Source organism: Malus domestica, chromosome 15, assembly GCF_042453785.1.
Source record: "Malus domestica chromosome 15, GDT2T_hap1".
Lineage (NCBI taxonomy): Eukaryota > Viridiplantae > Streptophyta > Magnoliopsida > Rosales > Rosaceae > Malus > Malus domestica.
The window spans coordinates 16,075,452-16,100,491 of record NC_091675.1 but is presented as its reverse complement, the minus strand read 5'-3'; the positions used below and the strand labels follow the sequence as shown (position 1 = coordinate 16,100,491).

The window sequence follows — 25,040 nt, the reverse complement described above, 5'->3', positions numbered from 1 at the left end:
ATTTGGATTCACTCTTTCTGTCCATCAATGGAGCTTGTATTTCTTGTTGGAACCACTCTGCCTTGTTTGGCGCCCCCGGCTTTATAATGGGGGCGTCGAACCCTGATGGCTAGAACGGAAGTTATTTGGAAACCAACCAATCTACTTTGGCATTATATTTCTGTTAACTGATTTTCATGTATGGCTATCCTTTAGAGCAAGTCCACCTCTAAAAAATGTGATGGCGCTCAGCCCATTTAATCCATTCAGTGAATAGTGATATGTTCCCATGAACAGTTGAATTGGCCAAATGCATCTACACCCTTAAAACTAAATAGCCTAGTCAATTTTATTAAAATTTTATTAATTTTTATTATAAAATAATAATTTGACTTTTAATTTCTGACTTTTTAATAAAATAATACTAATATAAAATAAAATTATTATTATTAAAATATTTTTATTTTTTGCATCTCCACCCTTCATCCTCGTCACTACTGCCGTCCACCCCTCCACTTCCCTTCCATTCCCACCACCGCCTCCAAACCTCCTCCTCCCATCCTCCGACGTCGTCGCTCTCCTATCCTTCAAATCTCAAGCCGACCTCAATATCAAACTCTTCTACACCCTTGACGAGCGCTTCGACTATTATCAATGGTAAGGCGTCAAGTGCGCCCAGGGCCGCTTCGTCCTCCTATCCTTCTCCCTCCAACGCCACGCTGTCGTCAGCATGGTGTCAGATGGACCGTCCAATGGGTCTGTCGATTCTGGGTCAACCTATGGCCTGGCTTGGGCTGGGTGCCAGCTTATTAGGCTGGGGTGGAGCAAAAAAAGGGGACGCCGGTCCATTTTTCAAGCTGGGTGCCAACCCATTAGCCTAGGGTGGAACTGCTCTTATAGTTGTATAATTTTTTCTGGAGCTATTGTTAGAATCCAAAACATAGCACTCCATTGTTTATAGTCACATATCAGTTATCACGTGCTCCTCCTTTTTATAGAGGTGATTTTCACACACCCCTCTTCATTCTTGATTGTCGGATTGAAAAATTAAACGAAAATAACGGATAAGATTAAACAAAAGTAAAAAGAATGTGTGGTTATCATTTTCTATTACAAATTACTGGACCAATTTAAAATTGGATAAAACGTTGTAGCGAGTTCAGAACGAAATTATTAGCCGTCCATTGTATGATTTAGTTCAACCCTCAATATTGTTTTATCACCCAAAAAAAAAAAAAAGGCATGATAATTTATTTTGAAATGTTGATAATATTTGAAGTGCTTCATTCTCCAAAAAAAAAAATAATAGTAACAAATACGGCAGCGAGTCAGGGACCAGCGAAGGGTACTTCAGTAAAATCATACGACGTCATTCGGCGAATGAGAAACCGACAGATCTGCACACAAGGAAACGACAAAAGTATCACGCGGAAACGCCTCGAGAGCAGAAGGCGCCGAGGGCTTCAATTTCTGGTAGACCCGTTGAGCCCAAATAGCTAAAACGCGAGCTACAACAATGTCGTCAATGTCGCGAGACGCCGGCCTCCATCGCACGACACAGTTCTCCGCCGCATTCGCCGTCGCTATCTTCTCCCTCGCCGTCGTCGCCCACTGTTCCGACAATAATTCGGAGGTAAAATATCCTCACTTCCCACAAATTTGGAAAAAAATATTGAGTAAATTGTTTATAAAATGAGGCTTCTGGAATTTTCAGGTGAATTGCAGCCGCATCTGCGTGGCGGAGAACTGTAATTGTAAGCTCAATCTCTCTACTGCCTAGTTAATTTCTCAAAATTCTACTTTTTTTTCGGTATTTTAATTTGTATTTGATTTTAATTCGTTGTTATTTGTAAACTTAGCGGTTGGGATTCGATACGGGAAGTACTGCGGGGTAGGGTGGACCGGCTGCCCGGGAGAGCAGCCCTGCGATGATCTTGACGCGTGCTGCAAGATTCATGACGATTGTGTTGGCAACAAAGGTAGCAATTTTACTTCATTTTTGTGTCGTTGGAATTTTGGAAGTATAAATTATCATTTTTCTTTGTTGTTGGAATTTTGGAAGTTTAAAAAGTATCATATTTCTGTGTTGTTGGAATGTGGTTGTTTCAGTTACTTCAGTGATTTGATAAGCTTTGGAAACTTGATTTTTGGATGAATGGGAAACAAAATGTCAAACGTGTTTGGCCTTTTGATGGCAGAAATAATTGATCTTTCTATTATTAGAATATAGCGATGAATTGGGATAATTACGAGCAAAAACTTTTTGGTTGTTGTTCTGTTGAAATGGTTATGGTTTTATATTTCCGAAGGATAGTAAAGGATGAACAAAAGCCAACATGTACTTGGTTAAATTCTAGGCCTGCTCTGCTATAATGTAAGACACTTCTTGTACAAAGCAAGTTGGTTTTTGTTTAGCAAGTGATGAGTGAGATAGGGATTAACTTACACCGAGGAAGGATATATCCTTCCCAGCGAGCTGCTCTCCCTCGGGAGATTAACTTACACCGAGGAAGGATATATCCTCATTATGAGTGAGATAGAAACAGCGGGGATATTTCCTCGTCAGAAGGTACTTTAAACTTGGGGCTTAATTGGGGGGTCGATGTGTTGGTTTTGTGGTGCATCCTGAAAGACAGCTTACACAATTTATATCGAAGTTCTGTTAACTACCAAACCAAGAAATTAACAAAGGGAAGACAACTTGTGCAACCGTGAGTTGGATATATTATAGAGTAGACACTACAATGCTCAAGCAGTTTGTCGTGAATTATGCACATAATGTTGTTTGTTCTTGGAATTTGTTTCTGGTCTGTATATGGATGATTGTAGTTCAAGGTCCTCTGATTCTAGTAATATGTTGGTTTTATAGGTATGACCGATATAAAATGCCATGAGAAGTTCAAGCGCTGCATAAAGAAAGTACATAAATCTGGGAAGTATGGATTTTCTAAGCAGTGTCCTTATGATACCACTGTGCCTACTATGGTACAGGGTATGGATTTGGCTATCTTACTGAGCCAGTTTGGTAACTCAAAGCTTGAACTCTGATTTGCCGAAGAACAGAGACATTTCCCAGGAGTGGAATCATATATAGCACCCCTACCTACAATTTATCTCCAACACCCGTAAAAAGGGGAGTGGAACTAACTATGATTCAGTAAATGGATCCTCAGATACCTGATTTTGTGTTGCGTTGACTCTTATTCCTTCGTTTTTACAGTTGATTCTTATTCCACAACAATGTGATTATTGACATGAATTCGACAATTGCTTAGCCCCAAAAATTCTCTTTCTTACTGTGTGTATAATGTACAGGAAGCGAATTGGATTCGCTCTGATTTTTTCTTTTTGGTGATAATGTTGTGATTATGTTCGGAAGAATGTTATCTTGGTAGGTATTTAGGTTTATCTTAGAAGCGGAACTAAGCGGAAGCTTGGTCTCCAGGCATCTGAAATAAAGACGAACTCAAGCTCCTTGTTTGCTTACTTTAACTCGGATGATAGTGAGTCTGAGGAAGATCTTCCTAGGAAGATTTCCACCAGCAATGCTCATCTGAATACCAATATTTCTTGAAGCGTCACGGAGAGACCGGGACAATGTTTCATACAACATGCTGCCGGTAAGTTTTTCCGGACGAATGTGAAGTGCCATGAAATGATTAGATTTACTCAGCAGTGTCCTTGTAAGACAAATGTGCCTACTATTTGTGTATGTGGTAAAACTGATGTTTTACCTCCCGAACTATCATCCTAGTTGAAATTGTTCCCCTAAACATTACATAGATTTTGTTAGGTTAGATGTTAGATTAGTCACTGACAGTGTTCGAACTTACGCCATAGAACTCAACTCCTTTCCACCACTGTGATGAAGGGCCACTTGCCAATTTGTTGTTAATTAAGAATATTATAAGTTTCAAATTTTATAAGTTTGAAAATTTAGTAAAGATATATATATATATATATATATATATATATATATATGTTAGTTCATTTGTTCTATGTTTATTGGTTGGTCCAAGGCGACCCGTAAGGTCATTTCCAACCGAAATGTCCAGAGGGTCGAAAATAGCCCAAAAATCGTCTCCAACTGAGGGCCAGGCCAAAGGGCTCGATGGGCCCCATTGGACAAAAAAGGGCCAAAGGGCCAACTAGTAGTCCGGGCCGGGCCACAATCAAACACAACGGCTAGCTAACGTTAGTGTGATGCCAGTTAGCAACGGCTAGTTGACGTCAGTTACCGTTAGATTTGAAATTTTTTTTTTTGGGCCAAATTTTTTAAATATATATTTTTTTTAATTCTCATTTTTTCATATAAATACCTAAGCCACTCTTGTACCATTTGTCACATAATTTTCACCATTCCTACACCTTTTCAATTCTCATATTTTCTTACCTCTTCCAATAATTTTTCCTTCAATTTTTTCAATAATTTTCAAATGGCCTCATCTGCAATGAAAGGTAGGGTTTAGACCCGAAAAGAAGATGAAGCTCTTTGCATGGCTTATAGATGGGTCTTGGAAGATAGTGTAAGGGGAAGTTCTTAAACAAGTGAAAGTGTTTGGACTCGTGTGTCAAAAAAATACTATGAGTTCTACGAAGGCACCACTCCACCGAATACCCGAAACCACGAGAGTTGTTCTTCAAGATGAAAGAAACATCTTCATCCAAGTTTGAATGAATGACATCAAGCATTGTTAGCAGCCGCAAGTAGATATGAAAGCGGCGCCAATTACTACGACGAAGTAAGTGTTTTCACAATTTATTTTAAATATTTAATTATATTACATTTAATTTCATAAATTAATTTCCCTTAATTTTTGTAATTATATTTAATTATATTACATTTAATTTCATAAATTAATTTCCTTTAAGTTTTGTAATTATATTTTCTAGGTACTCAAAGCGGAGGAATTGTATATGAAGGGCAGCTTGAAACCCTTTTAGCATTATGGTTGTTGGGAAATTTGTAAAAGGTGGGTGTTATTTGAAGATTCACCTCAACATAGAGTAGGTCCTGCGCCGGTGTTCGAAATTGCATCCTCAACTGTATATGTGGATGAAGATGGATCTCCTACCATTCAAGAAACAAGGGTAGAAAATTTGTCTTTGGGCGAAGGTTTCATACCTAGGGCTATGAGAGGAAACAAGGCCCGAAGATTGATGGAAAATGGCAAGGCAAAGGATGATTATGCTGCTCAACAGGAAGTGGTGGCCTCATTGCGATTAATGGTGGAGCAAAATGCCTTTGTTGTGGAAGACATGAACCGTAGGCATGAAAAACGGGCCAAACAAATACAAGAAGAGATGAATGATAGGAATATGCAAAGCAACACTTCGGATTATACTCCAATGAGTAAGGCCTATTTTGATAAAAAAAAGAGGGAAATTATGGCCCGACTGCAGTTGTTTACCTTTAACTATACTCCTACAATGGTGGATGATGAAGATGATGTTGATCATGGACTTTAAATTTAAGTTGTTGTTTTTAAATTTAAGTTGTTATAGTTTTTAAATTTTAGTTGTAATTTTTAAATTTAAGTAATAAATTATGTTTGGCCCTATGGTCCTTGGCCCTTGGTTGGAGATGATTTTTTATCACATGACTATGTTTGGCTCTTGATTGAAGATAGTAAGAAATATAACTTTGCACTGTTTATTAAAATATTAATTTCTTTGAAGATTAGATGGTTAAAATGAACCATTTGACCCTCCTTTGATTGGAGATGCCTAAGAAAGACTAATATCAGTTTGACTAAAATGTGGATCGAGTCCAATAGTAGAGGTAAATTGGCTACTTTTAAAATTTAGGTCCTTAATTTATAAAAAAAATAATAATTTAGGAAGTCAATTTCGATTTAAATAAACAGTTTAGGCATAGAAAGTTGGCGCCCACCTGAAAGCACAGAAGTAACAACTTTTGCTGGCATTTAATTAAATTGGGCACATTCTGTAGTTATTATGACGGCTTGCAATATTGTATGAAATACTTGGTTACTAGTCGTTGCAAGAGAAAATCTCTAGCATCGATAGTTTTGAAATTAAGTTTTGATGTTATTGTGTATTATATTTGGAGAAAGCGGAACAGTCATATATTCAAGAATTCATGTCAACCCGTTACGGTGGTTCTCAACTCAATTAAGTTCATCTTTAGACTTTGATTGAGTTATTTGAAAATTATCCATTACACTGTTAATTACTCTACTTTACGGAAATAGAATATAAATATGAATAATTAGTGCTTGTTGTCGTTGCAGCTCTTTGTTGCGTGTATTTTTAGCTACTATTTACTGCTTGTACTTTTTTTCTTCATATGTTTTATTTATAAAAAATAAAATATCTGGCTACCATTCTAAACTTATCCACGCCACTTGGTGAATGAATGCTTTTGCTCACAAGTTGGCTCTATTCCATGACAAGTCGTATCTGTTTTTATATATTTCGCATCACGTAATCAAGTCACGTGAGAAATTATGTAACTAGACCTATATGTGAGAGACATGTAAGTGCCATAACAAGTAACAAAATACACAATCATGAAATGACACCCATCATCATCACCCACCGGTATGGTTGCGGCCATCATCACATACAATGACGGCTTTGGGCATGTGCAATGGACGACATCGACATCATCAAATTTAACTATACACAAAATTAAATTAATCCATAAAAATTTTACAAATTATAAAAATAAAATTCTCTCATTTCGATGCGTTATTTTAGAGTTCCTTTATTAATCTCAAGTTTAGTCATTCGAACGCTGTGTAAGAGTTCCTATGATTCCTTTATATTAAGAAAATTTTAATTAAAAGCTTCTATTATCGTTTATTTTATACTAAACTACTTACTTTTCCTTACTTTTTTTACTAATGCCAAACATCAAAAAAATTCTAATTTGTAATAATATTGTCACACGCTTCCCCGAATCAAAACGCCATATCGATTTCTTACGCTCTCAGAAAAATTCAGAAAAAAATATTAAAAATCGTATAAATTTCGCGATTTCGGAGCATTCGGTTTTGAAGATTCTCAATTCGAATTCACCATGCTTCACAGGAGCTTCAAGCCTGCCAAATGGTAATTTTCTCCCTTTTTTTATTGTAATTTTCAACGACCTGTTTGGTTTCCGAGAATCCTAGGGGAAGAGAAAGGAAAATTGGAACAGAGTTCTGTAATTACGTGATGAATTTGCGCGGGTTGACTCAGCTACTGTGGAATTTTGAGTTTTTATCGTCGAAAATTAAGTATGGGAATTTTTATTGTTGTATTGATGGATTTTGGCGGGTTTTTGGTGCAGCAAAACGGCATTAAAGCTCGCGGTTTCGCGGATAAAGCTATTGAAGAACAAGAAGGATGCACAAGTGAAGCAGATGAGGAGGGAATTGGCCCAGTTGCTTGAGACTGGTCAGGACCGGACTGCGAGAATTCGGGTTTGTCTTGATCATCATATCTAATTGCAATTGATCTTCTGTTTTTTTTCGGTTTTTCTCTGCTTGAGATTTTAAATTCAACGTTTTGGTCTTGTATGGTAGAGTATGCTTCTTGATGGATTTGATCCTATTGGCTTTGACAATATTTGTACCTTGCATTGTTCACTAGTTTGTTTAATTTGGAGGACCTGTGTATGAATATTGCATTTTAAGAAGGTAATGATATGTTTTGTTTTCCGATTATGTTGGTTGAAATGGATTCAATGGGCGAGGATACGCAGTTTTGCAAAAATTTAAAGTGTGGTGGTGCACTCGTGAAAGGCCAGGAAGTGAATTAGAAAACCGAACTTCTTGCCCTGGCTGTTTGTATTTGATGTCTGATCATAGTAGCAGACTCTACTTTTTTTGAATTTCCAGTGTGCTAACATACATTTTTTTGCTGACTTTTACTCGAATCCTGTATCTCAGGTTGAACATGTGGTCAGAGAAGAGAAGACAAAGGCAGCGTTTGAACTTATCGAGATATATTGCGAACTTATTGCTGCACGCTTGCCTATGATTGAGTCACAAAAGTATGTAAATCCATTAATTCTTGAATGGTTTGGGCATCTTTTATTCATTCATATGCTCTTATGCTTAAACTTAGCAGTGTTTTTTTATGCATCAGTTACGTGGTCCATTGTCAGTGCTTCCCTTAACATTGTGCATTTTACTATTTTATGATAGGTTCATAGCTTATTCATGAATCTAGTACTATTAGCGTTCCTGCAACTAAGGATTTCTTTTATATTTTTACAGAAACTGCCCCATTGATCTGAAGGAAGCAATTACAAGTGTAGTATTTGCATCTCCAAGATGCGCAGACATACCAGAACTCATGGATATTCGCAAGCATTTCACAGCTAAATATGGAAAGGAGTTTATCTCTAACGCTGTTGAATTGCGTCCAGATTGTGGCGTAAGTCGCATGGTATGTACCTTGTGCAATTTCATGGATAATTTTAATATGGAAACTAAAATATCTCCAGATCCTGCGTTTTTGGATCATGGATCGAGCCAAGTATCACAACTTCTTCTACCTATCCTGTATATTGTCCTTTTAATTCTGTGTTGAAATATAAACTTATTAGTAGGTGAGATTTTACGGAAAAAGGTTCTTTATCTTCATAGCATAGGAGAAACAACTATTTTTTATTGGGCCAATTACAGATGGTTGATGGACTTGTCAAAAGTCAGCACTCAGCAGATTAGTTTTATTGATCTTTTTATTTATTTATTAATATTATCGTGTCAGTTAGTGGAGAAATTATCTACCAAATCACCTGATGGCCCTACCAAGATGAAAATCTTAGCTGCAATTGCAGAGGAACATAATGTCAAATGGGATCCTGAATCCTTTGAAGAGAAAGAGTCCAAGCCGCCAGAGGACCTGCTGGTAAGATTTGTTTCCCTCTAGCCTGGTCCATTCATTGCTTGAGAATACATAGATATCATAAAACTAGAGCTTCACTTTAGTCACATTACATTTGATTGTTTAAGACACATCCGTTTATTGCTATACTTTTTGACATTTGAGCAGAATGGGCCAAATACTTTTGCTAGAATTCCTGAGGAACCTCCTCGTGGCCCACTTCCTCCTAATCATGATGTCAAGGCACCTTCTAGTGTTCAGGCTCCACCTCAAAATTATGGGAATTATGGTCCACCCACGAACTTTAACGAGCTGAATGCAAGATCTGCACCTCGCTTCCAGGATTCTGCTTCTTCAAATGTTTCTTCCAACAAAGCAACTACATCTGGCTCATTTCATTCAGAAGTGAGACCTTCAGGTACATCAATAATCATTGGAAGATGGTGGTTTAATAAGTTTATTATTTACAAGTGGTATTTTTATTTTATCCTGTCTCATTCTTAATTTGACATTCCCACGCAGGAAATCAAAATGATGGGATGGAAAATAGACATTCGTCTCCTGAGGATGGAAATTCTTCTTCACCGGGTAGGCAGAGTTGGAACATGCATTTTAAGGATGCTGCTTCTGCAGCACAGGCAGCTGCTGAATCAGCAGAAATGGCAGGCATGGCTGCCAGAGCAGCTGTTGAACTTTCAAGAAAACACTATTCAGAATCACAGGATAAATTTAGCCAGTCAGCTCCCTTGGCATCTGATAGAACATCCACAAATGATCCTTCGGTGAATAGGCACCAAATGCAAGATCGACATCCTGACGAAGTGTCAGATCGATATCCTCAAAAGAAGTCATCTGAACCTGAGAAGCATGACTTTGTAAGTGAAGTGAGTACGACAAGACAGTCCAGCAACACTAACGTGTATGCAAGTGAGGTGCAAACTGGAATGAAACCTGATAAAACTTCTTATTTGGGTAATATGAGATCAGAAGAGAAATCAAGTAGACCTTCCCAATCCAATCCTATAGGTGAAGTGAGTGTGAAGAGACAGTCGAGCAACACTGGTGTGGAGTATGGGAGTGAGATGCAAACTGGAAACAAACCTGATAACGTTGCTTATTTTGGTGATATGAGATCTGAAGAGAAATCTAGTAGGCCTTCCTCCCGATCTAATTCAAGCATTGGCAGTGATGATCAGGAAGATGTTTTCAGACGGAGTGACGATATTTCTTATTTGGGAAATAAGAGGAGTGGAGAACAATCTATCTGGTCTTCCTCTCATTCTCATTCAAGAAATTTTAGTAATGATCATGAAAGTGTTTCAAATGGCCGTGATGAGGATTCTTTTGTTAACGATGTTAATATCTTCCAAAGCACTAAGGAAATATGTTCTGATGGAAATGCTCCTTTGGTTTTTGATGAATCTGGTTCAGACGACGATAAATGTAAATTTGATGAGGAGGACTACAAGGGCCAAGAACCCAGTTTGTTTTTTCCTTCTCCTGATAGAAACTCATTTTCTCCTTCAGCTAGTTTGGATCCTTGGAGCTCTAAACAACAGACGTATGAAGTACAATTTAAGTCCAGTTCACAACTAAGTTCTTCATCGGTGAAGCACTCCCCTCCTGTTTTTTCAGAAAATTCAACAGGTTCCATGGACTCTTCACAACCAAATGACTTGTTGCCTGTTGCTTTTGATGCGTCAGATGGCCCAAGTTCAGACAGTGAAGAGGAGGTAGACAAGCTTGCCAAGAGCACAGTTTCTAAATTTTCCCTTGTGCAGAGCCAAAGTGCAAGTCGTAGGTCATTTGGATCTTCATCCTCGGAGGAGATAAATATAGGTTCTAACACAAAGCCAGGGTTGCTGCTTTCATCTCATAATTTGGACTCAACTGAAGCACATCCCCAGAGAAGCCAAGGAGACAAAAATAGAATCGTCCCGGAGGAAAAGTATGATTTTGATGAAGTGCCTACTGGTCAGCCATCTGTAAGGCTAAGGAAATCTGGATTAGATTCAAATGCCAGGGACGATTTTCAAACACCACATTTGCATCAAACTATGAAAGATAGTGAGGTTTCAGATGGATGTAGTTGTGTCAGTGACACTGACAATGAGCTGAGCTTAGGGATGTTGACAGGTGGGCTGCGAAATAAGGGTTTAAGGCATCCACCGTATACGAAGAAATTACCAGGAAACTTTTTGTCTGTTAAACAAGATACTGAAGACACCAAGGTTGAGCAACCTTCCTTCTTTCCATCAGTCAGGACTTCTGTTGTCTCTGAAGGGGAGCAAGGGAGCAAAAAACTGATCAAGGAATGGAGCACGAGAACCCCCATCTCATATGTGGCTTCTGATGATGATTCTTCAGAGGATGAATTGTCACACAGAACTGCTAGAAGTAGCCAAGACTCATTCAATAAAAAATTGGGATCTGAAGTAAAGGCTAGCTCCAAATCCACGTTTTCTTTCTTTGATTCAGAGGATAGTGAGCCGGAAGAAGATCTTCTTACAAAGATTTCCACCAGCAATGCTCGTCCAAGTGCTAGACTGTCTAGAAGAACACAGCTGTCTTCTTCGAATTCTGTTAGAAGCTCTAGCTCAAAGACAACAGTAGTGTCTGACTTGTCAGGGACTTCAGAGTATGGAAAACCCTCTTCAAGGAGTTCATATGACACTGAAACTGTAGTAAAGCCCTCGTCCCAGATCAAGAGCTCAGAGCAGGAGTGGAATAGACAAGTTGCTCCTAAACCAGTACGAGAATCCAAGAGGACATCACCTGTAGAGACTTCAAATTCAAACAGAAACTCCATTTCAAGGAGTTCCGATGCCACTGAAACTTTACCAAAGTCCTTGTCCCAGGCGAAGAGTTCAGATAGTCCAGGAAGTCAAGAGTGGCATAAACCAGTAGAACAAGCAGCTCCTAAACCAATGCCAGAGTCCAAGAGATCCTCACTTGTGGAGACTTCAAAGTCATATGGAAACCCCTCATCAAGGAGTTCCTATGCCGCTGAAAGTCTACCAAAGCCCTCCTCCCAGACCAGGAGCTCAGAGCATCCAGGAAGTCAGGAGTGGCATAGACCAGCAGAACAAGCAGCTCCTAAACCAGTTCGAGAATCCAAGAGTCCTTCACCTGAAGATGTAGAGACTTCTAAGTCATATGGAAACCCTTCTTCAAGAAGTGCGTATGCTTCTGAGACCCTACCAAATCCCTCGTCACAGACCAAGAGTTCAGAGCACCCAAGAAGACAGGGTCGGCAAAGACAAGTAGAACAAGCAGCGCCTAAACCAGTTTTGGAATCCAAGAGGCCCTCCTCACATGTAGAGACCTCAAAGCCATTTGCAAGGGAGCAATCATCTGAAAATTCTCAAAAGATCGAAACATCAAAGTCCTCAGGTTCTACAGAGAATCCACCAAAGGAGAAGGTTTCTCATGTTCACCCAAAGCTTCCCGACTGTGATGACATAATCGCCAGGTTTATGGCTCTCCGGCAGAATCGACAGTAAACATAGTTATTACCACATACGTATATAGGATACATTTTCATGTGATTATATCAGGGTTTGTTATTCTTTGGTATGCTTGAATTTTGTATGATCGTCAGGTAAAGTGTTGATAGCTGTATCGTTACTTCGCGTCGAAATTGAGTCTTATATTTTCCAGACCATTGCAAATATGATATAGGTTTTGTCCCCTAATTTTGCAATGGTCTGGAAAATATAAGACTCAATTTCTGTAGTATAGGTTTTGTCCCCTAATTTTCTGAAGTTGGAGACTTGAATTGAATAGAATATCTTGTTAATTTGTGAATTTCTGTTGTAATTTGTGTTTCAAACTCTGGTGCAAAGAGGTGGGCACACTGCTCCAGTGGTTTGATTTACAACAGCAGTTCAATATATTGATATCATACTCATGAATAAATTGGTATCACACTCAAATTTTCCGACCTATTGTAAAAGTGCGATTCATATATATATATATATATTGGTATAACGTGCACTTTTTCCGGCCTACTGTGTAAGGCCTTACATGTATAACGAGGCATAAACAACTTCATCTTTGCAGTTACGAAATTAAATGGCAAACCGAGGTTCGAAGATCATTCAAACCAAAAATGAATTAAAACGAAACAAGGTAGGCATGTTTGAAATTAGACGAATTTGTCTACTAAAATTTCTTATTTCGTAGTTCAATTAAAACATAGCTAGGAAATTTAAAGCAAGGAGAATTGAGGAAGCCGGAGTTTCCTAATTCACTCCTATAGTCTCAACCTCCGCGATAATGTAAATCAATTTAATCTTACAGGGAAGAAATGCGCCATCAGAATGCATCCTAACCCTACGTTAACAGCTTTAACATGTAAAAACCATATACTACGAATCAATCTTCACAATCAAAACCTGTATCAAGTCGTAGTCTGGACAGCGTTCTTCGCAAATGTTTCAGCAACCAGCAGAGGGAAAGCAATTGTTGCATCGCAATGCACCTAGTTCAACCAATCAAAAAAGGTGGAAAGTAATCAGAATGATATTACGACAGAAACGAGGATGACATATTCAAGAATGCAAAGGACACAATAGAAAGCAATGAGATAACTTAGCAAAGATATGGGTTAAATTAAGTAATACCTTGACGGTTTTGGCAGAACCCCGTATTTTCCCCCACGATACAGCCTCGTCAGGACGAGCTCCAGAATCACTCCCATCAAACTCTTGTGCAGTATTGATGAAGACAGCATAATCCGCACCATTACGAAACATATTGGCATTGCAAATGTGATGTTTGGGCATTCCCCCTCCAAGTATGATCATTCCAGTCTTCCTTGGGCTTGCATGGACAGCTTCACCATTAATGGCCCTAATATCTGTTCAAAGGCATACTATCATGTGATTTCATTTCCCAAGTATATTATCAGCTACAATGACAATGTAAACGAGCAACGTACCTTGCACTATGTCGATGATCAGACCTGGGCTGCGGAAAGAATAAAAATACAACATGTCTCCCAGCGAGCCATCTGTTAAGCCCGGACAGTAAACTGGGATATTGTTCTGGAAATAAACCACAAAAACATACCAAATGTAAGTGGACTGTCACTAATTTCATAGAAACAAGTTTTAAAATGCAACCGCAGTACTAATTGACAGTACCATTTTGAAATCCTGAAAACTGACCCCTAAGACCACAAATAACCATTTCTAATCTCTCTACTCATCAAAATACAATTTCACAAGACGCTGTGTTTATGCATGCCCATCCAAGCAAATTTAGATTGTAAAACACATAATTCATGAGGTAAACATACTATAGAAGCTTAAGAGCTAAATATAAAGTGCTTGATTAGGTTGATTTCTTGCCTTGTATGCCCAATACAGGTATGAACGTCGATCATTTATTTCCTTCCCCAAGCGTGCAATCAATTTAGACGGAGTCCACAATACGTTCTGCTAAAAGAAAAAAACAATCAGAAAAAACCATATTGATCACAGCCTAACCACTACACCATACCCCTAAAAAAACTAACTTGAAAAGAAAGTTATCATTATATTTGAATCCATGCCTGCTCGGTTTGTTCCTTCAACATCTGGTCGAAAATTGGTATGATCCAATCCTCAAATTTGCAGTAATTTCCATTAGGAACAAGCAAATTACCAATACGATTCAAGCCTTTTGACCGCAAATGTGCTCCCGGCAGAGAGAAATCACCTCTATAAGTGGGCGCAAGGCATTTAATTAGATCTTCCTCTATACCACCAGCAGTTGAAACCACAACATCCACCATATGGTGCTCCACCAAGTACCGAATTGTATCTCTAATCCCCGACGAAACCAAATTCGAAGTAAAACCTAGGAACACTTTGCATTTCACCAACTTTCTGTATTTCAAATCCCTCTCCTCCTCACTGCAATCTTCATCTATAGCCTCATCTGCTAGCCTCCAATCTAGCTTCAGTGCAATAAAAATAATGGTTAGGTCAAAAATTAAAAGACAACTAGGTCAGTTTGGTAAGAGGAACCTACCATTTGGTTGACGACTTGAATGGCATCTCCGAGATTGGAGGCTTGAAAGCCAGTGGAGAGCATGGAGCTCATGAGGCGAGCGTAGTCTACTCCCTGATTGAAATCATATCCTTCGATTTCGGTGCTTTGGCCTTGCAAATCCTCTGACTCTTTGAACACTGTAGAGTGCACGGATGACAGCCGGTTATCTTCCATTGCTTCACTAACTGATTCCAAAACCGTATTCTGCTACTACCGCGGTTTCCTTGTAATTTGGACAGCTTTTGGCTCACTCACCGAGTAATCTGAACTCAATGCAGTCCAATCCAAATTCATATTAGGTTGGATTACAGATTAAATATGCACAAAAATGCAGAATTCATCATCAAACGATTATCAAACGGGCCCTAAAAAAAACTAGCACGAAAGGCCGAAATCATAGTTAATCTTCACCTTCCTTATTCCTCCTCCCTCCCACGCACTTTCCCACTAGCTAAAGTACAAATGTTAAGAAAGCAATGCACAACGTAAACGAAAACAACGACAGGAACAATTAAGCAAGAATAAACAAGTAAGACAACATAAAAAAAATTCAGTTAAGCTTAACTGACTATAAAAAAGAAAAGAGGAAAGGCATTTCAACGAACCAAAGTTCTCACCTTTTTGATCCCATCAATTTAAATTTCATATATTTTCGGAATTTAAGAGGAAGGGCAAAAATCTTACCGCAAGAGAGGGAGAGGCAAATGGGGAGCAGAGAAAAACGGCCGCCGCGATGGGTCGTGGAAGGGAAAGCAGGGGCTTGGAGCAGGGTAGTTTTATGGGCTCAGCCCTTCGAGCTGAGTGGCAAAGCTGTAATTTCCACTTTAATAATAAAATAAAAAAGGAAGTGTAATTTGTACTCCAAAAATTTTATTCTACACTCCTCACAAGTGTATTTTTCTTTCTAAATATAAAAAGTTTGGAGTGTAAAATAAGAATTTTGGAGTGTCAATAACAATTCCCATAAGAAATAGGAAACTTTAGTGAAAAGCTCCTGATACCGTTCACTTTAACGAAAAACCATATTTTTACAGCAAGAAGTCAATCATATTACTATTCACTTAACCCTTTATTTTTTTTCTTTATCGTCAAAACTCAAATTTTCACTTTAACGAAAAACCACATTTTTACAGCAAGAAGTCAATCATATTACTATTCACTTAACCCTTTATTTTTTTTCTTTATCGTTAAAACTCAAATTTTCAAACTATTTTTATTAGTTTTCTTTAAAAAAATAAAAAATCACATTTTTACAGTAAAAAATCAATCATATTACTATTTACTTTACGTTTTATTTTATCATTATCCTTAAAATTCAAAATTTTCAAATTATTTTAATTAATTTTCTTTAAAAAATAAGTCTAATGAGAAAATAAAAGTTAAAAAAGGGGCCGTTCCGAGAATCGAACTCGGGACCTCTTGCACCCAAAGCAAGAATCATACCACTAGACCAAACGGCCGGTATTGTTAACCCATCATGACTTTATAATGATACAGGTCGTCATTTACATTCTCAGCTGATCGTTTTAAGAGTGTAGGGTTTTTGTTAACGACGACTATATAAACGAAATCTTTAGCTGCTACACTGGTAAACCAACGGAGCCTCCTTCCCTCTCTCAGTCTCTCTCTGCCTCTGCAGATGTAAGTCCACCGCCGTCGCCGAGATCCCTCGAGCTCCGATTCCATTTCTGTCTCTCCGTTGACTCAGATCACGGTTTCTATCGAATCATTTTTGGTCTCGGTGTTGAATCTGGCCGTTGATTTTTCTTGTGATTTTTGCAGCAGCGGAATCCAGGCGCGATGACAACCGTTCCGGGACAACTGATCTGGGAGATCGTGAAGAAGAACAACTCCTTCTTGGTGAAGGAGTTCGGCCGCGGCAACGCCGGTGTCCGCTTCAGCAAGGAGCCCAACAACCTCTACAACCTCCATTCCTACAAGCATTCCGGTAAATTTTCCTTTCTTACCTTCTGTTTGTTTCCGGGGAAAATAAAAAAAATGTAAAACCCCGGGAAGCCGAATCGTCGTTCTAACCTTCGGTTTGTTTCGGTGGGGGATTTCTAGGTTTCGCGAACAAGAAGACGGTTACTATTCAGGCAGGAGGCAAAGACCAGTCTGTGGTGCTCGCCACCACCAAGACCAAGAAGCAGAACAAGCCCGCCAGTCTGCTCCACAAGTCTGTGATCCGAAAGGAGTTTCCCCGCGCCGCCAAGGCTGTTACCAATCAGGTAATTAACAATGTGATTAGCATAAGCTTTGGATTTGGCTAATTGAGTATTGCTGTATGAGTCGAATTATCGATATGCTTAATTTCAATAATCCTTGGATTAAATTGATTGTAATCGCAATTTCGTTGCCATATTATCATCTGTGTGTAGCCCTAGTTGTTCATGTGTAATGTGCTATGTTAGTTACTTTTTAGCAGTGATGAGCAGCTAACACGTAAGAAAATCCTGCTTTGTGTGGGATTTTCCATGAAATACATTTGTTACGCTTGGCTTCTGAGCACCCTCTTTAGCTAATACAATTTGGGCTTTTTTTTTTTTTTTCAAGTTTCACTCAGATTGGCATATATATGTTTTGTTGAGTGATTGATGGATGATTAATATGGTTTTTGAAGACCTGAATACATTAGCGACACCTGAAGTAAAATCGAAATTTGCCTTTCAGGCCCGTCTTAAAAACTGTATCGTTATATCTTGTTTTCAGATGTTCATCCAATTTCGATGACCATAGTTTTATTGTACTGTAGTTTGTGTTCTTTTACATTTGAAATGCTTACATTGTTTTTTCCCTCTGAAAAACTCTCAGTAAAGTAATAACTTTTCCAATTCGTTTAGTGTCCATGCTTCCTAGGCTACCTGAAATATGAACACACACACACACACACACACACACTCTCTCTCTCTCTCTCTCTCATGCATACATGTTTCTGAGATGATTAAATAGATTGATGTAAATCATGCAACGATAATTGAACTATAGGATTGACTGTCCATGCCAGATTATCTGATTCCTCTTATTTCTCTCATTGCACAATGCAAACTTTGATTGAATTCTGCACTCACTGAATAGTTATTTGATTGTGACGTGTTACAGGTTGCGGATAACTTCTACAGACCTGATTTGAAGAGAGCTGCCCTTGCCAGGCTCAGTGCCGTTCACAAGAGTCTCAGGGTTGCCAAGTCCGGTGTGAAGAAGAGGAACAGGCAGGCTGTCAAGACCCCCGGTAGGAAGTGAGGGGAAAAATGTGTCATCGTTGTGTTCATTTGGTGTTTAGTTCCCTTTTCCAGGTCCAAGGAGAGACATGATTTCCGGTTTTAGATCTTGTATTTTCTCGTGATGAACATTAAGACTAGCCCTTTGACTGAACAAGGGAAGGATGGTGTTTTGTTTCTGTCGCCAAATTTTGCTGAAGATTAATATCGTAATGCAATCTAGTTTTTAGAAATATCTCGATCATAGAGCTCAGGGTTGCAATTTCTACACCTGCATATGAATGGTTCACTCTGGCTATTTCATTGCAAGATGGCTTATGGTTATGGTTAATGAATGACAGTTTAAACCAAAATTTATCTTTCACTTCATTTTTTATTAACTAATTGAAGTCGAGTCGTACCAAACCAGCCCGATTTACCTTATAAGAATTTAGTTCTAAAAATACTTGCATAAATTGGTTTACTTCGAGTATTGAAGTTAAAACAAAGGCTGAAGCGTGTGTGCTCGATCGATTTCGTTGTTGGAAACTTGGAATACTTGTTTATGTTTTGTGCAAATTTGGTTTTTAAGATCCAAAACAATCTCAAACGAAGGGAAAAATAAGATCTTTCTGGCATAAACTCAAACCGAATCTAAATCAACAATACTAAATTTTTTTGATTGGTTTGATTTGGTTTGATTGTATTGATATGACCCCTAGTGTTCAACTTCAAATCCAAATACTTTATATGATTCGGTTTGAGTTTCAGGTTCCAAAAGAAACTAGACCAAACTAAACCGAGCCGAACCGTGTCTACACCAGTGAAATTCAACATTTCAAAAATTGGAATTTTGACAAAACAAAAATATGAAAATTGGAACGAGTAACACGTGCATTGCACGTGAGAGTTATCTTTACCAATTTCCGCTATAAATATCACAGACGTCCCAATTTGCAACAGTGTAATTTTCCCGCCTCTCTCCCTCCCATTTCCAGCTCCGGAAACCCTAATTCGAAAAATGGTGCAGAAGCAAGGAGCCTCCGCCGATCCCACCGCCACCGAACCTAAGAAACGACGTCGCGTCGGCTTCTCCAGCGTCGGTGAGTCCTTCTGGCATCCGTTTCCTCAGTTATGTTTCCGTTGTTTTTAGAATGCACTTCCATTGTTCCACGTATTCTACTCGAATTTCAATTTTTATTTCTGTTTCTGCCCTAAATTCATTGATTTTGTTTGTCTTCGTCGATTTGGGAGCAGATGCTGGACTGGAGGCCAAAGATTGCATCAAGATTTACCTAGGTATGATGGGTTTTATGCGTTTTTTTTGGGATTATTTGATTAGTGTGCTTAATTCTGCCGATTTTAACTTTGAGTTAACGTTTTTGTATGATGATTTGCTGTTCGGTATCTTGTTCTGGTTCTGCAAAGTAGTTCCCTTGGCAAGAAACAATTTTTTTCATTTTGGGTGGGATTTCATTCATTCCAGCTGTTTGATTAATCAGTAACTGCGGTGGCGGAAAATGGCAGTTTTGATTTTTAAGTTTGATTTATTGGACTTAAGGTTGGTATTCTGTCAGTAATCGAAAAGTGATGATTTTTGGCTGAGTGGAAAATAAGATAGTTACATGATTGAGTTGCAAGTCCTAGAATGCTTAATAGTTTAGATGGAGGATGTTAAGAATAGACGCAGTTGGTTGCTTTATGGATTTTCAGATTTGTTGGAAAAGTTTAATTGTCAACTGTGATAATAATGTTTTACATTTTTATAATACTTTCGTTCTCCTAGATCTGAAATTCAATGATAATGGTTTTGTTGTGCTTAATTTATTTTAATAATATCTCTATTTTTACATGCATGCTTAATCAATGGCTACGATCATAGTTTCTAGCAAAGAGGAAGTGGGTTCTACAGACAGTTTTTGTATTGAGCCTGTTGATTTGAATAGCTCTTTTGATGATGATGGGAAGATATATGGTTACAAAGGATTGAAGGTAATCTTGGTGCATACCATTTGAAGTTTACCTTCACAGAATTTGCTGCACCGGTGCAAATAATGTCAAAAGCTATTTTAATAGTTTGAATGGAGTGATTTAGAATGGCTTCGTTTTAATCTTTCTGCGGATGCAGATTACGATATGGGTCAGCAGTTTATCCTTTCATGCGTATGCTGATATTGCATTTGAGAGCACAACTGATGTAAGTACTCTTGTTCTGTTCATCTCTCTCTCTCTCTCTTTGTCGATCTGTTCAATCTGCCAACTTTGCTTATTACTTGTGCTACTAGCTTCCTCTTTATCAAGAAAATTTTACTGATAGCAATTTCTAAATGTTATAAGGGTGGAAAAGGGATCACTGATTTGAAAGCAGCTCTTCAGGTATGCCTTGCTTCCCAATTTAAACCATCACTTTTGTTTTGTACGTTGTTAGTTCTGGTGCTAAGTCAGTAATGTTCTCCAGAGAATTTTTGCTGAGACCCTTGTTGAGAGTGAAGAGGAGTTCCTTCAAACTTTTTCGACGCAGAGAAATTTGATTAGGTAATGAATTTTGCATTCCTTTTGTTGAGTGCAAAAACATTTAGATTTTTGTTGTTTACTTTATATCATGAATTCCACCATATAATACACGTGCAGATACATGGTCACAACTGGGGAGGTGTTACAGCGCAATACCTCTAATGGACAAATAAGTTATTGTAATGGTCAGCTTGGAGCAACCACTTCTGATTTGCAGGTGCTTTGATGTGGCGAGCTTTGTCTTTTCGCAGTATCTAAAATATGATAAATTTTCTTGCATTTTGCAATAACAGTGACTATGTTCAGGTTGTTCGCTTGGTTGTGGGCAAGACAGCTGCTGGGAACCTTTACAGTCACTTGATTCCTCTTGTTCTTCTTCTTGTTGATGGTAATCTCTTCTTACCTTGTCTTATCAGAGAACACTGGTAGTTTCTTTCTGTTATGGAAAGAGAGGGGAGGGGAGTGCAGTACATGACTCACTGTGACATCAGTTGCTGTTTTTTGGATTAGGTAGCAGTCCGATCGATGTCATGGATCCAAGATGGGAGCTGTATGTCCTGATCCAGAACAAAATAGATGAGAAGGGGGACATCTACAATATATTGCTTGGTTTTACAGCTGTTTATCGTTTTTACCATTATCCTGATAGTTCTCGATTGCGGCTCAGTCAGGTTTTCTCCTTGTCAATATCACTTATGTAGTATTTCTCATAAACTTCATTGTTTATGCACTATTGGTGCTGTTCTTTACTAGAATCTTTGTTGATGTCAGATATTGGTATTGCCTCCTTACCAACACAAGGGTTATGGACGATACCTTCTTGAGGCTCTCAATGATGTTGCAGTATCTGAAAACGTCCATGACCTCACAGTTGAAGAACCATTAGATTACTTCCAACATGTACGTACTTGTGTTGATGTACTACGCCTTCATAAGTTCGACCCAATCAAGTATGCGGTTAACTCAGCAGTTTCGCAACTGAAGCAAGGAAAGTTGTCGAAGAAGACACACACTCCTCGACTCATGCCAGCTACTAGTGTCATTGAGGATGCCCAGAAAAGTTTGAAAATTAACAAGAAACAGTTTCTTCAGTGCTGGGATGTTTTCCTTTATCTCGGCCTTGATCCTGTGGACAAGTACATGGAGGATTTTGTGGGAATTATTTCTAATCGCATGAAGGAAGATCTCATAGGAAAAGATTCTGGGGCGGGTGGGAAGCGAGTGGTTGAAGTTCCGAGCGAATATGAGCCGGAGATGTCATTTGTCATGTTCAGGTCACAGGCCGGTGAAGCTACCGGTACTGTTCAGATAGACGAAAATCAACCAAATCAGGATGAGCAACTCCAGCAATTAGTTGAGGAGAGAGTGAAAGAGATCAAATCAGTAGCTGAGAGAGTGTCTTCGCAGATCTCCCTCGCTGCGGAGGCATCATAATGGACTTCGATTCTGCTGATGCGGTTGCAGTTAACCCAGTGATGCAATTTGTTAGGCGAAAACTGGTTTTGTGGATTGGGATATCGGAGGAAGCTTATCTGTAAATTACTGAGTTTATGCGTGATTCTAGCTTATGTCATCTGAATATTTGCACAACTTTATTAGCAGTAAGTTTGAGCAGCTAATGCCTTTAACATGCTACTTCCGTAACTTTTTATTCATTCATAATTGTTGTGAACCGAGTCTACTCGTATTCTCGCCCCTGGAACCAAAACCTTTTCTTCTTACCTCCATTCCCCCTTGCTCCTTCCTCCGCTACCGATCATGTCCTTGTTTTGTCGAAAATCTGAACACTTTAGTTTCTCCTTGGAAATGAACATATATACATCACAAAGTTTCTAACGAAGGGAAAAAGGTGCGAAGAAAATTGTCAATGGATGTTGTGCAAGTTTCAAAACTTTCCGTAATCCGAATAACCGAAACCACGAGGATAAAAAACATGAGGTACGCGACTTGAAGTTATCACTGAATTGGCTTGCCCCAATGTCTGCAATCTTGACTGTATTTGTACCGAGTCTGAGATCTTCAACCCTCAGATGTTGAGCGTAAAAAGCCATGACTTAACTGCGTTGTATAGAAATCTCCAATGCACCGCGAATTGGCTAAATGTTGTGGATGCTGTAACCTGCATCCTCTGATGTCATGTTCTCCTTCCAGTTTTCAAATTCAGATCCACCAAACACCACTTGCTTGATTCCGACAAAGCTGTTTAACACCAATCAAGGGATAAGAGTTAGAATGAACATCCGAAATAAGAAGCGAAAAAGTTTTTGAATCTAGGACAAGGCATTAAACACGCAACATCAGAAGATGTGAATAAAGATGCGTAGAAGATATAGGGATGTTAGAGGCGCACTCGGAGCTTATCTGAGTCAATGCGTTTATTAGAACATCCAGTAGCAATGGTTCACTGGTGCCGATATCCACCCTGCCAAAAAATTTATCAGATTGGTGAGCAAGAACCACCTGCACTTCCATTCCCAATGGCATAAAAGCATCAGCATGAAACGAAGCGTCACGGTAAAGTCTCAAATTATAAAGACTACAGCATGTCTAGAAATACTAGTTGAGCTCCATACCAAACACGTGCTAAGTTGTCCTGAACCTCAAGATCTCCGATATTGTAAAAAGTAGTTGGGGTCACATTTGCTCCCTGAATCGCATCATAACTTGGTCGTTTATCAAAAGGAGACTGTGACAACTGCATGAATGAAATTAAAGAGGGTGAGGACGTATGCCTCAAAAATTCGCATCATGTACAGTATATTTCTACTGGTTACCGACTCATGAAGTCTACACCGAAATTTTATAGACTGGTTGAAAATTTACCTGCATATTCATGGAATTGCATCCACCCATGCGCCCAATGATGTGCCATGATCGAATGGTCTGTAGACAAGCCAGGTCAAGTATGTTACTGCATACATTACAAAGTGATATAATTTCAAGGTAAGATAAGTTACTTACATCAGAGATTAAGGTAACATCTTGCTCCAACGGAGTGTTGTAGAATTCAAACCATATATACGAGTTTGAGAAACCAAAGCTGTCAGTGGCCAAGACCCAAGAGCAAGTTAGTAATTCTGTATGTTTCGGCAGATATCGAACAAACAAGACCAGTGATAGCTTGACAATATAACATATGACAAAGAAGCAGGGATTAGGCACAACGCATTTCGTCTGACCTATCAAAAGTCGCTGATAGAGCTTAGTTCTAGGAATGAGAACAGGGTTCCTTTTTTTTTTGAGCATACAACACATGAGGACAGTGAAACCAGTTCGGTTTTTTCAATCCCGAGCTCCTCAACCTAATAGCAGTCATTTGACTCATTTCGAAAAGAAGCCATACCAAAAGAAACAAAGATCACATACATTCAAAGAAGACATGAGGTCTTAGTTCATCGAGTAAACATCCTTAATGCACAAATTCACAATTAGATTGAAAATAAACCAAAATAGCAGTTTATACAAAATTTCTGACGTGCGCTGTCCATCAAGCATGTTCGCACGGGAACAAAAATTCGTTTATTTGCTTCAGCTTTCGAGAGGCTCATTCAAAATTTACTCCATTACTCAGTGTTACTACTGAACTATAACTAATAGCTATGATTTCGGCTCGTCGGGATACAATACTAAGCATCACAGCATGAACAATCCAGAAAATGGACCAAAAAATCACACTAACAAATTGCTTTGTGTTCCTACATCATCTCAACTTACTTGTTGAATGTCACATTCATGGGCAGCCCTGAACCAGACTTTGTCTGCAAAATCTTGTTCCTTTTCTTCCTCAACCTATCTTCCATCTGAAATTTGGTTCAAATATCCTTAAACATTAAAAAAAAAAAATCCTTAAACCTCAACAATTCCAAACAACACAAACGTCAAATTATCCAAAAAAAGGGATTACCTTGGACCTAGCTTTTTCTGGGTCATCAAGACAAGCACCCATAATTTCAGCAAACTCGGGATCTCGATCAAAGTCCTTTTCTTCCTCTCTCCCTCCGAAGCCGGTTCGACCCGGAAACCCGTCTTCGGATTCAGCTGCAACTTCGAAATCTATATCCACAAAGCCGCCGTCTTTATCTTCTTCTCCGTCACTCGCTTCCTGGGTCTTCAGCCTTAGGCTCCGACCCGCTTTTGCGACGAATACGGAGGTCCTGAGCTGCCCCGGCTGTGCAGAAAAGCTCTGAAAGTGAAGTCCAACGGTACTAAATGGCGGGAAGCGGTTTGTGTTGCGAGAAAACATGGATAAGGGAGTGCAGGGAGGTTGAAGAACGGGTGAGCGGGTGTGTAGATTAAGCATGGTTAACGTGCGCCTCTGTAAGCTGAACGGAGCTGAAGAGTGAAAGACTCGGAGAGTGAAGCAATGCAAAGTGAGGGGCCGTCTGGGCTGCTTCTGAAAGCGGTAAGATAAAATAGTGTCCACCTCGTCGCCAACTAAAGTTAAAACTTAAAATATTCTACCCAATATTG

At 38.9% G+C, this 25,040-nt stretch overlaps 6 protein-coding genes and 2 non-coding genes across 10 annotated transcripts; 5 read left to right on the top strand and 3 right to left on the bottom strand.

Moving 5' to 3' along the window:
• Window positions 1–1,403: 1,403 nt before the first annotated feature.
• Window positions 1,404–3,263, top strand: LOC103424185 (probable phospholipase A2 homolog 1). Its single transcript, XM_008362272.4, has 4 exons — window positions 1,404–1,612; window positions 1,694–1,733; window positions 1,839–1,958; window positions 2,849–3,263. The coding sequence occupies exons 1-4, from the start codon at window positions 1,496–1,498 to the stop codon at window positions 3,025–3,027; spliced, it is 456 nt and encodes a 151-aa protein (XP_008360494.3). The 5' UTR covers window positions 1,404–1,495; the 3' UTR covers window positions 3,028–3,263.
• A 3,467-nt stretch (window positions 3,264–6,730) lies between these two features.
• Window positions 6,731–12,767, top strand: LOC103453732 (probable GPI-anchored adhesin-like protein PGA55). 2 transcript variants are annotated; one of them, XM_008393297.4, is made up of 7 exons: window positions 6,731–7,056; window positions 7,277–7,409; window positions 7,878–7,981; window positions 8,208–8,379; window positions 8,704–8,844; window positions 8,989–9,238; window positions 9,343–12,767. In XM_008393297.4, the coding sequence occupies exons 1-7, from the start codon at window positions 7,025–7,027 to the stop codon at window positions 12,321–12,323; spliced, it is 3,813 nt and encodes a 1,270-aa protein (XP_008391519.3). In that variant the 5' UTR covers window positions 6,731–7,024; the 3' UTR covers window positions 12,324–12,767. The 2 variants fall into 2 exon arrangements, with proteins under 2 accessions (XP_008391519.3, XP_070670002.1); XM_070813901.1 differs by having other exon boundaries at window positions 6,754–7,056; window positions 8,986–9,238.
• Window positions 12,768–12,958: 191 nt separating this feature from the next.
• On the bottom strand, window positions 12,959–15,669 carry LOC103425002 (deoxyhypusine synthase). 2 transcript variants are annotated; one of them, XM_029094894.2, is made up of 7 exons: window positions 15,544–15,669; window positions 14,839–15,122; window positions 14,378–14,764; window positions 14,175–14,261; window positions 13,763–13,868; window positions 13,446–13,681; window positions 12,959–13,303 (listed from the first exon to the last, which is right to left on the bottom strand). In XM_029094894.2, exons 2-7 carry the CDS (start codon window positions 15,031–15,033, stop codon window positions 13,223–13,225), a joined length of 1,092 nt encoding a protein of 363 aa, XP_028950727.2. In that variant the 5' UTR covers window positions 15,034–15,122; window positions 15,544–15,669; the 3' UTR covers window positions 12,959–13,222. The 2 variants fall into 2 exon arrangements, with proteins under 2 accessions (XP_028950727.2, XP_028950729.2); XM_029094896.2 differs by having other exon boundaries at window positions 14,378–14,760; window positions 15,544–15,608.
• A 578-nt stretch (window positions 15,670–16,247) lies between these two features.
• TRNAP-UGG (transfer RNA proline (anticodon UGG)) lies at window positions 16,248–16,319 on the bottom strand. Its single transcript has one exon. It is a non-coding gene; the product is annotated as a tRNA-Pro (tRNA).
• Window positions 16,320–16,358: 39 nt separating this feature from the next.
• Window positions 16,359–18,310, top strand: LOC103425001 (large ribosomal subunit protein eL28z-like). Its single transcript, XM_008363087.4, has 4 exons — window positions 16,359–16,500; window positions 16,642–16,807; window positions 16,924–17,087; window positions 17,959–18,310. Exons 2-4 carry the CDS (start codon window positions 16,660–16,662, stop codon window positions 18,097–18,099), a joined length of 453 nt encoding a protein of 150 aa, XP_008361309.3. The 5' UTR covers window positions 16,359–16,500; window positions 16,642–16,659; the 3' UTR covers window positions 18,100–18,310.
• LOC114821879 (small nucleolar RNA R24) lies at window positions 17,278–17,369 on the top strand. The gene has a single exon (XR_003769716.2). It is a non-coding gene; the product is annotated as a small nucleolar RNA R24 (small nucleolar RNA).
• A 568-nt stretch (window positions 18,311–18,878) lies between the features above and the next one.
• LOC103400752 (histone acetyltransferase type B catalytic subunit) lies at window positions 18,879–22,205 on the top strand. Its single transcript, XM_008339411.4, has 10 exons — window positions 18,879–19,159; window positions 19,314–19,355; window positions 19,939–20,048; window positions 20,185–20,253; window positions 20,394–20,432; window positions 20,515–20,591; window positions 20,688–20,787; window positions 20,877–20,958; window positions 21,081–21,241; window positions 21,342–22,205. The coding sequence occupies exons 1-10, from the start codon at window positions 19,078–19,080 to the stop codon at window positions 22,002–22,004; spliced, it is 1,425 nt and encodes a 474-aa protein (XP_008337633.3). The 5' UTR covers window positions 18,879–19,077; the 3' UTR covers window positions 22,005–22,205.
• LOC103400751 (uncharacterized) lies at window positions 22,190–25,038 on the bottom strand. The gene is made up of 7 exons (XM_008339410.4): window positions 24,475–25,038; window positions 24,285–24,370; window positions 23,532–23,610; window positions 23,394–23,453; window positions 23,144–23,265; window positions 22,921–22,992; window positions 22,190–22,769 (listed from the first exon to the last, which is right to left on the bottom strand). Exons 1-7 carry the CDS (start codon window positions 24,868–24,870, stop codon window positions 22,667–22,669), a joined length of 918 nt encoding a protein of 305 aa, XP_008337632.3. The 5' UTR covers window positions 24,871–25,038; the 3' UTR covers window positions 22,190–22,666.
• Between the last annotated feature and the right edge of the window lie 2 nt (window positions 25,039–25,040).

Excerpts from the sequence above, each read along its gene's own strand:
- LOC103400752 (XM_008339411.4), top strand. The coding sequence starts at position 19,078 with ATGGTGCAGAAGCAAGGAGCCTCCGCCGATCCCACCGCCACCGAACCT. Across the intron at positions 19,356-19,938 it reads TTGCATCAAGATTTACCTAG|TTTCTAGCAAAGAGGAAGTG; the intron begins GTATGATGGGTT and ends CTACGATCATAG. Across the intron at positions 20,254-20,393 it reads CATTTGAGAGCACAACTGAT|GGTGGAAAAGGGATCACTGA; the intron begins GTAAGTACTCTT and ends AAATGTTATAAG.
- LOC103425001 (XM_008363087.4), top strand. The coding sequence starts at position 16,660 with ATGACAACCGTTCCGGGACAACTGATCTGGGAGATCGTGAAGAAGAAC. Across the intron at positions 16,808-16,923 it reads CCATTCCTACAAGCATTCCG|GTTTCGCGAACAAGAAGACG; the intron begins GTAAATTTTCCT and ends GGGGATTTCTAG. Across the intron at positions 17,088-17,958 it reads CCAAGGCTGTTACCAATCAG|GTTGCGGATAACTTCTACAG; the intron begins GTAATTAACAAT and ends GACGTGTTACAG.
- LOC103425002 (XM_029094894.2), bottom strand. The coding sequence starts at position 15,033 with ATGGAAGATAACCGGCTGTCATCCGTGCACTCTACAGTGTTCAAAGAG. Across the intron at positions 14,765-14,838 it reads TTCAAGTCGTCAACCAAATG|CTAGATTGGAGGCTAGCAGA; the intron begins GTAGGTTCCTCT and ends ATTGCACTGAAG. Across the intron at positions 13,682-13,762 it reads GATCATCGACATAGTGCAAG|ATATTAGGGCCATTAATGGT; the intron begins GTACGTTGCTCG and ends GCCTTTGAACAG.
- LOC103424185 (XM_008362272.4), top strand. The coding sequence starts at position 1,496 with ATGTCGTCAATGTCGCGAGACGCCGGCCTCCATCGCACGACACAGTTC. Across the intron at positions 1,734-1,838 it reads CGTGGCGGAGAACTGTAATT|CGGTTGGGATTCGATACGGG; the intron begins GTAAGCTCAATC and ends TTGTAAACTTAG. Across the intron at positions 1,959-2,848 it reads CGATTGTGTTGGCAACAAAG|GTATGACCGATATAAAATGC; the intron begins GTAGCAATTTTA and ends TTGGTTTTATAG.
- LOC103453732 (XM_070813901.1), top strand. The coding sequence starts at position 7,025 with ATGCTTCACAGGAGCTTCAAGCCTGCCAAATG. Across the intron at positions 7,410-7,877 it reads ACCGGACTGCGAGAATTCGG|GTTGAACATGTGGTCAGAGA; the intron begins GTTTGTCTTGAT and ends CCTGTATCTCAG. Across the intron at positions 8,380-8,703 it reads ATTGTGGCGTAAGTCGCATG|TTAGTGGAGAAATTATCTAC; the intron begins GTATGTACCTTG and ends TTATCGTGTCAG.
- LOC103400751 (XM_008339410.4), bottom strand. The coding sequence starts at position 24,870 with ATGCTTAATCTACACACCCGCTCACCCGTTCTTCAACCTCCCTGCACT. Across the intron at positions 23,611-24,284 it reads ATGAATGTGACATTCAACAA|CTTTGGTTTCTCAAACTCGT; the intron begins GTAAGTTGAGAT and ends GGCCACTGACAG. Across the intron at positions 23,266-23,393 it reads GCAATTCCATGAATATGCAG|TTGTCACAGTCTCCTTTTGA; the intron begins GTAAATTTTCAA and ends TCATTCATGCAG.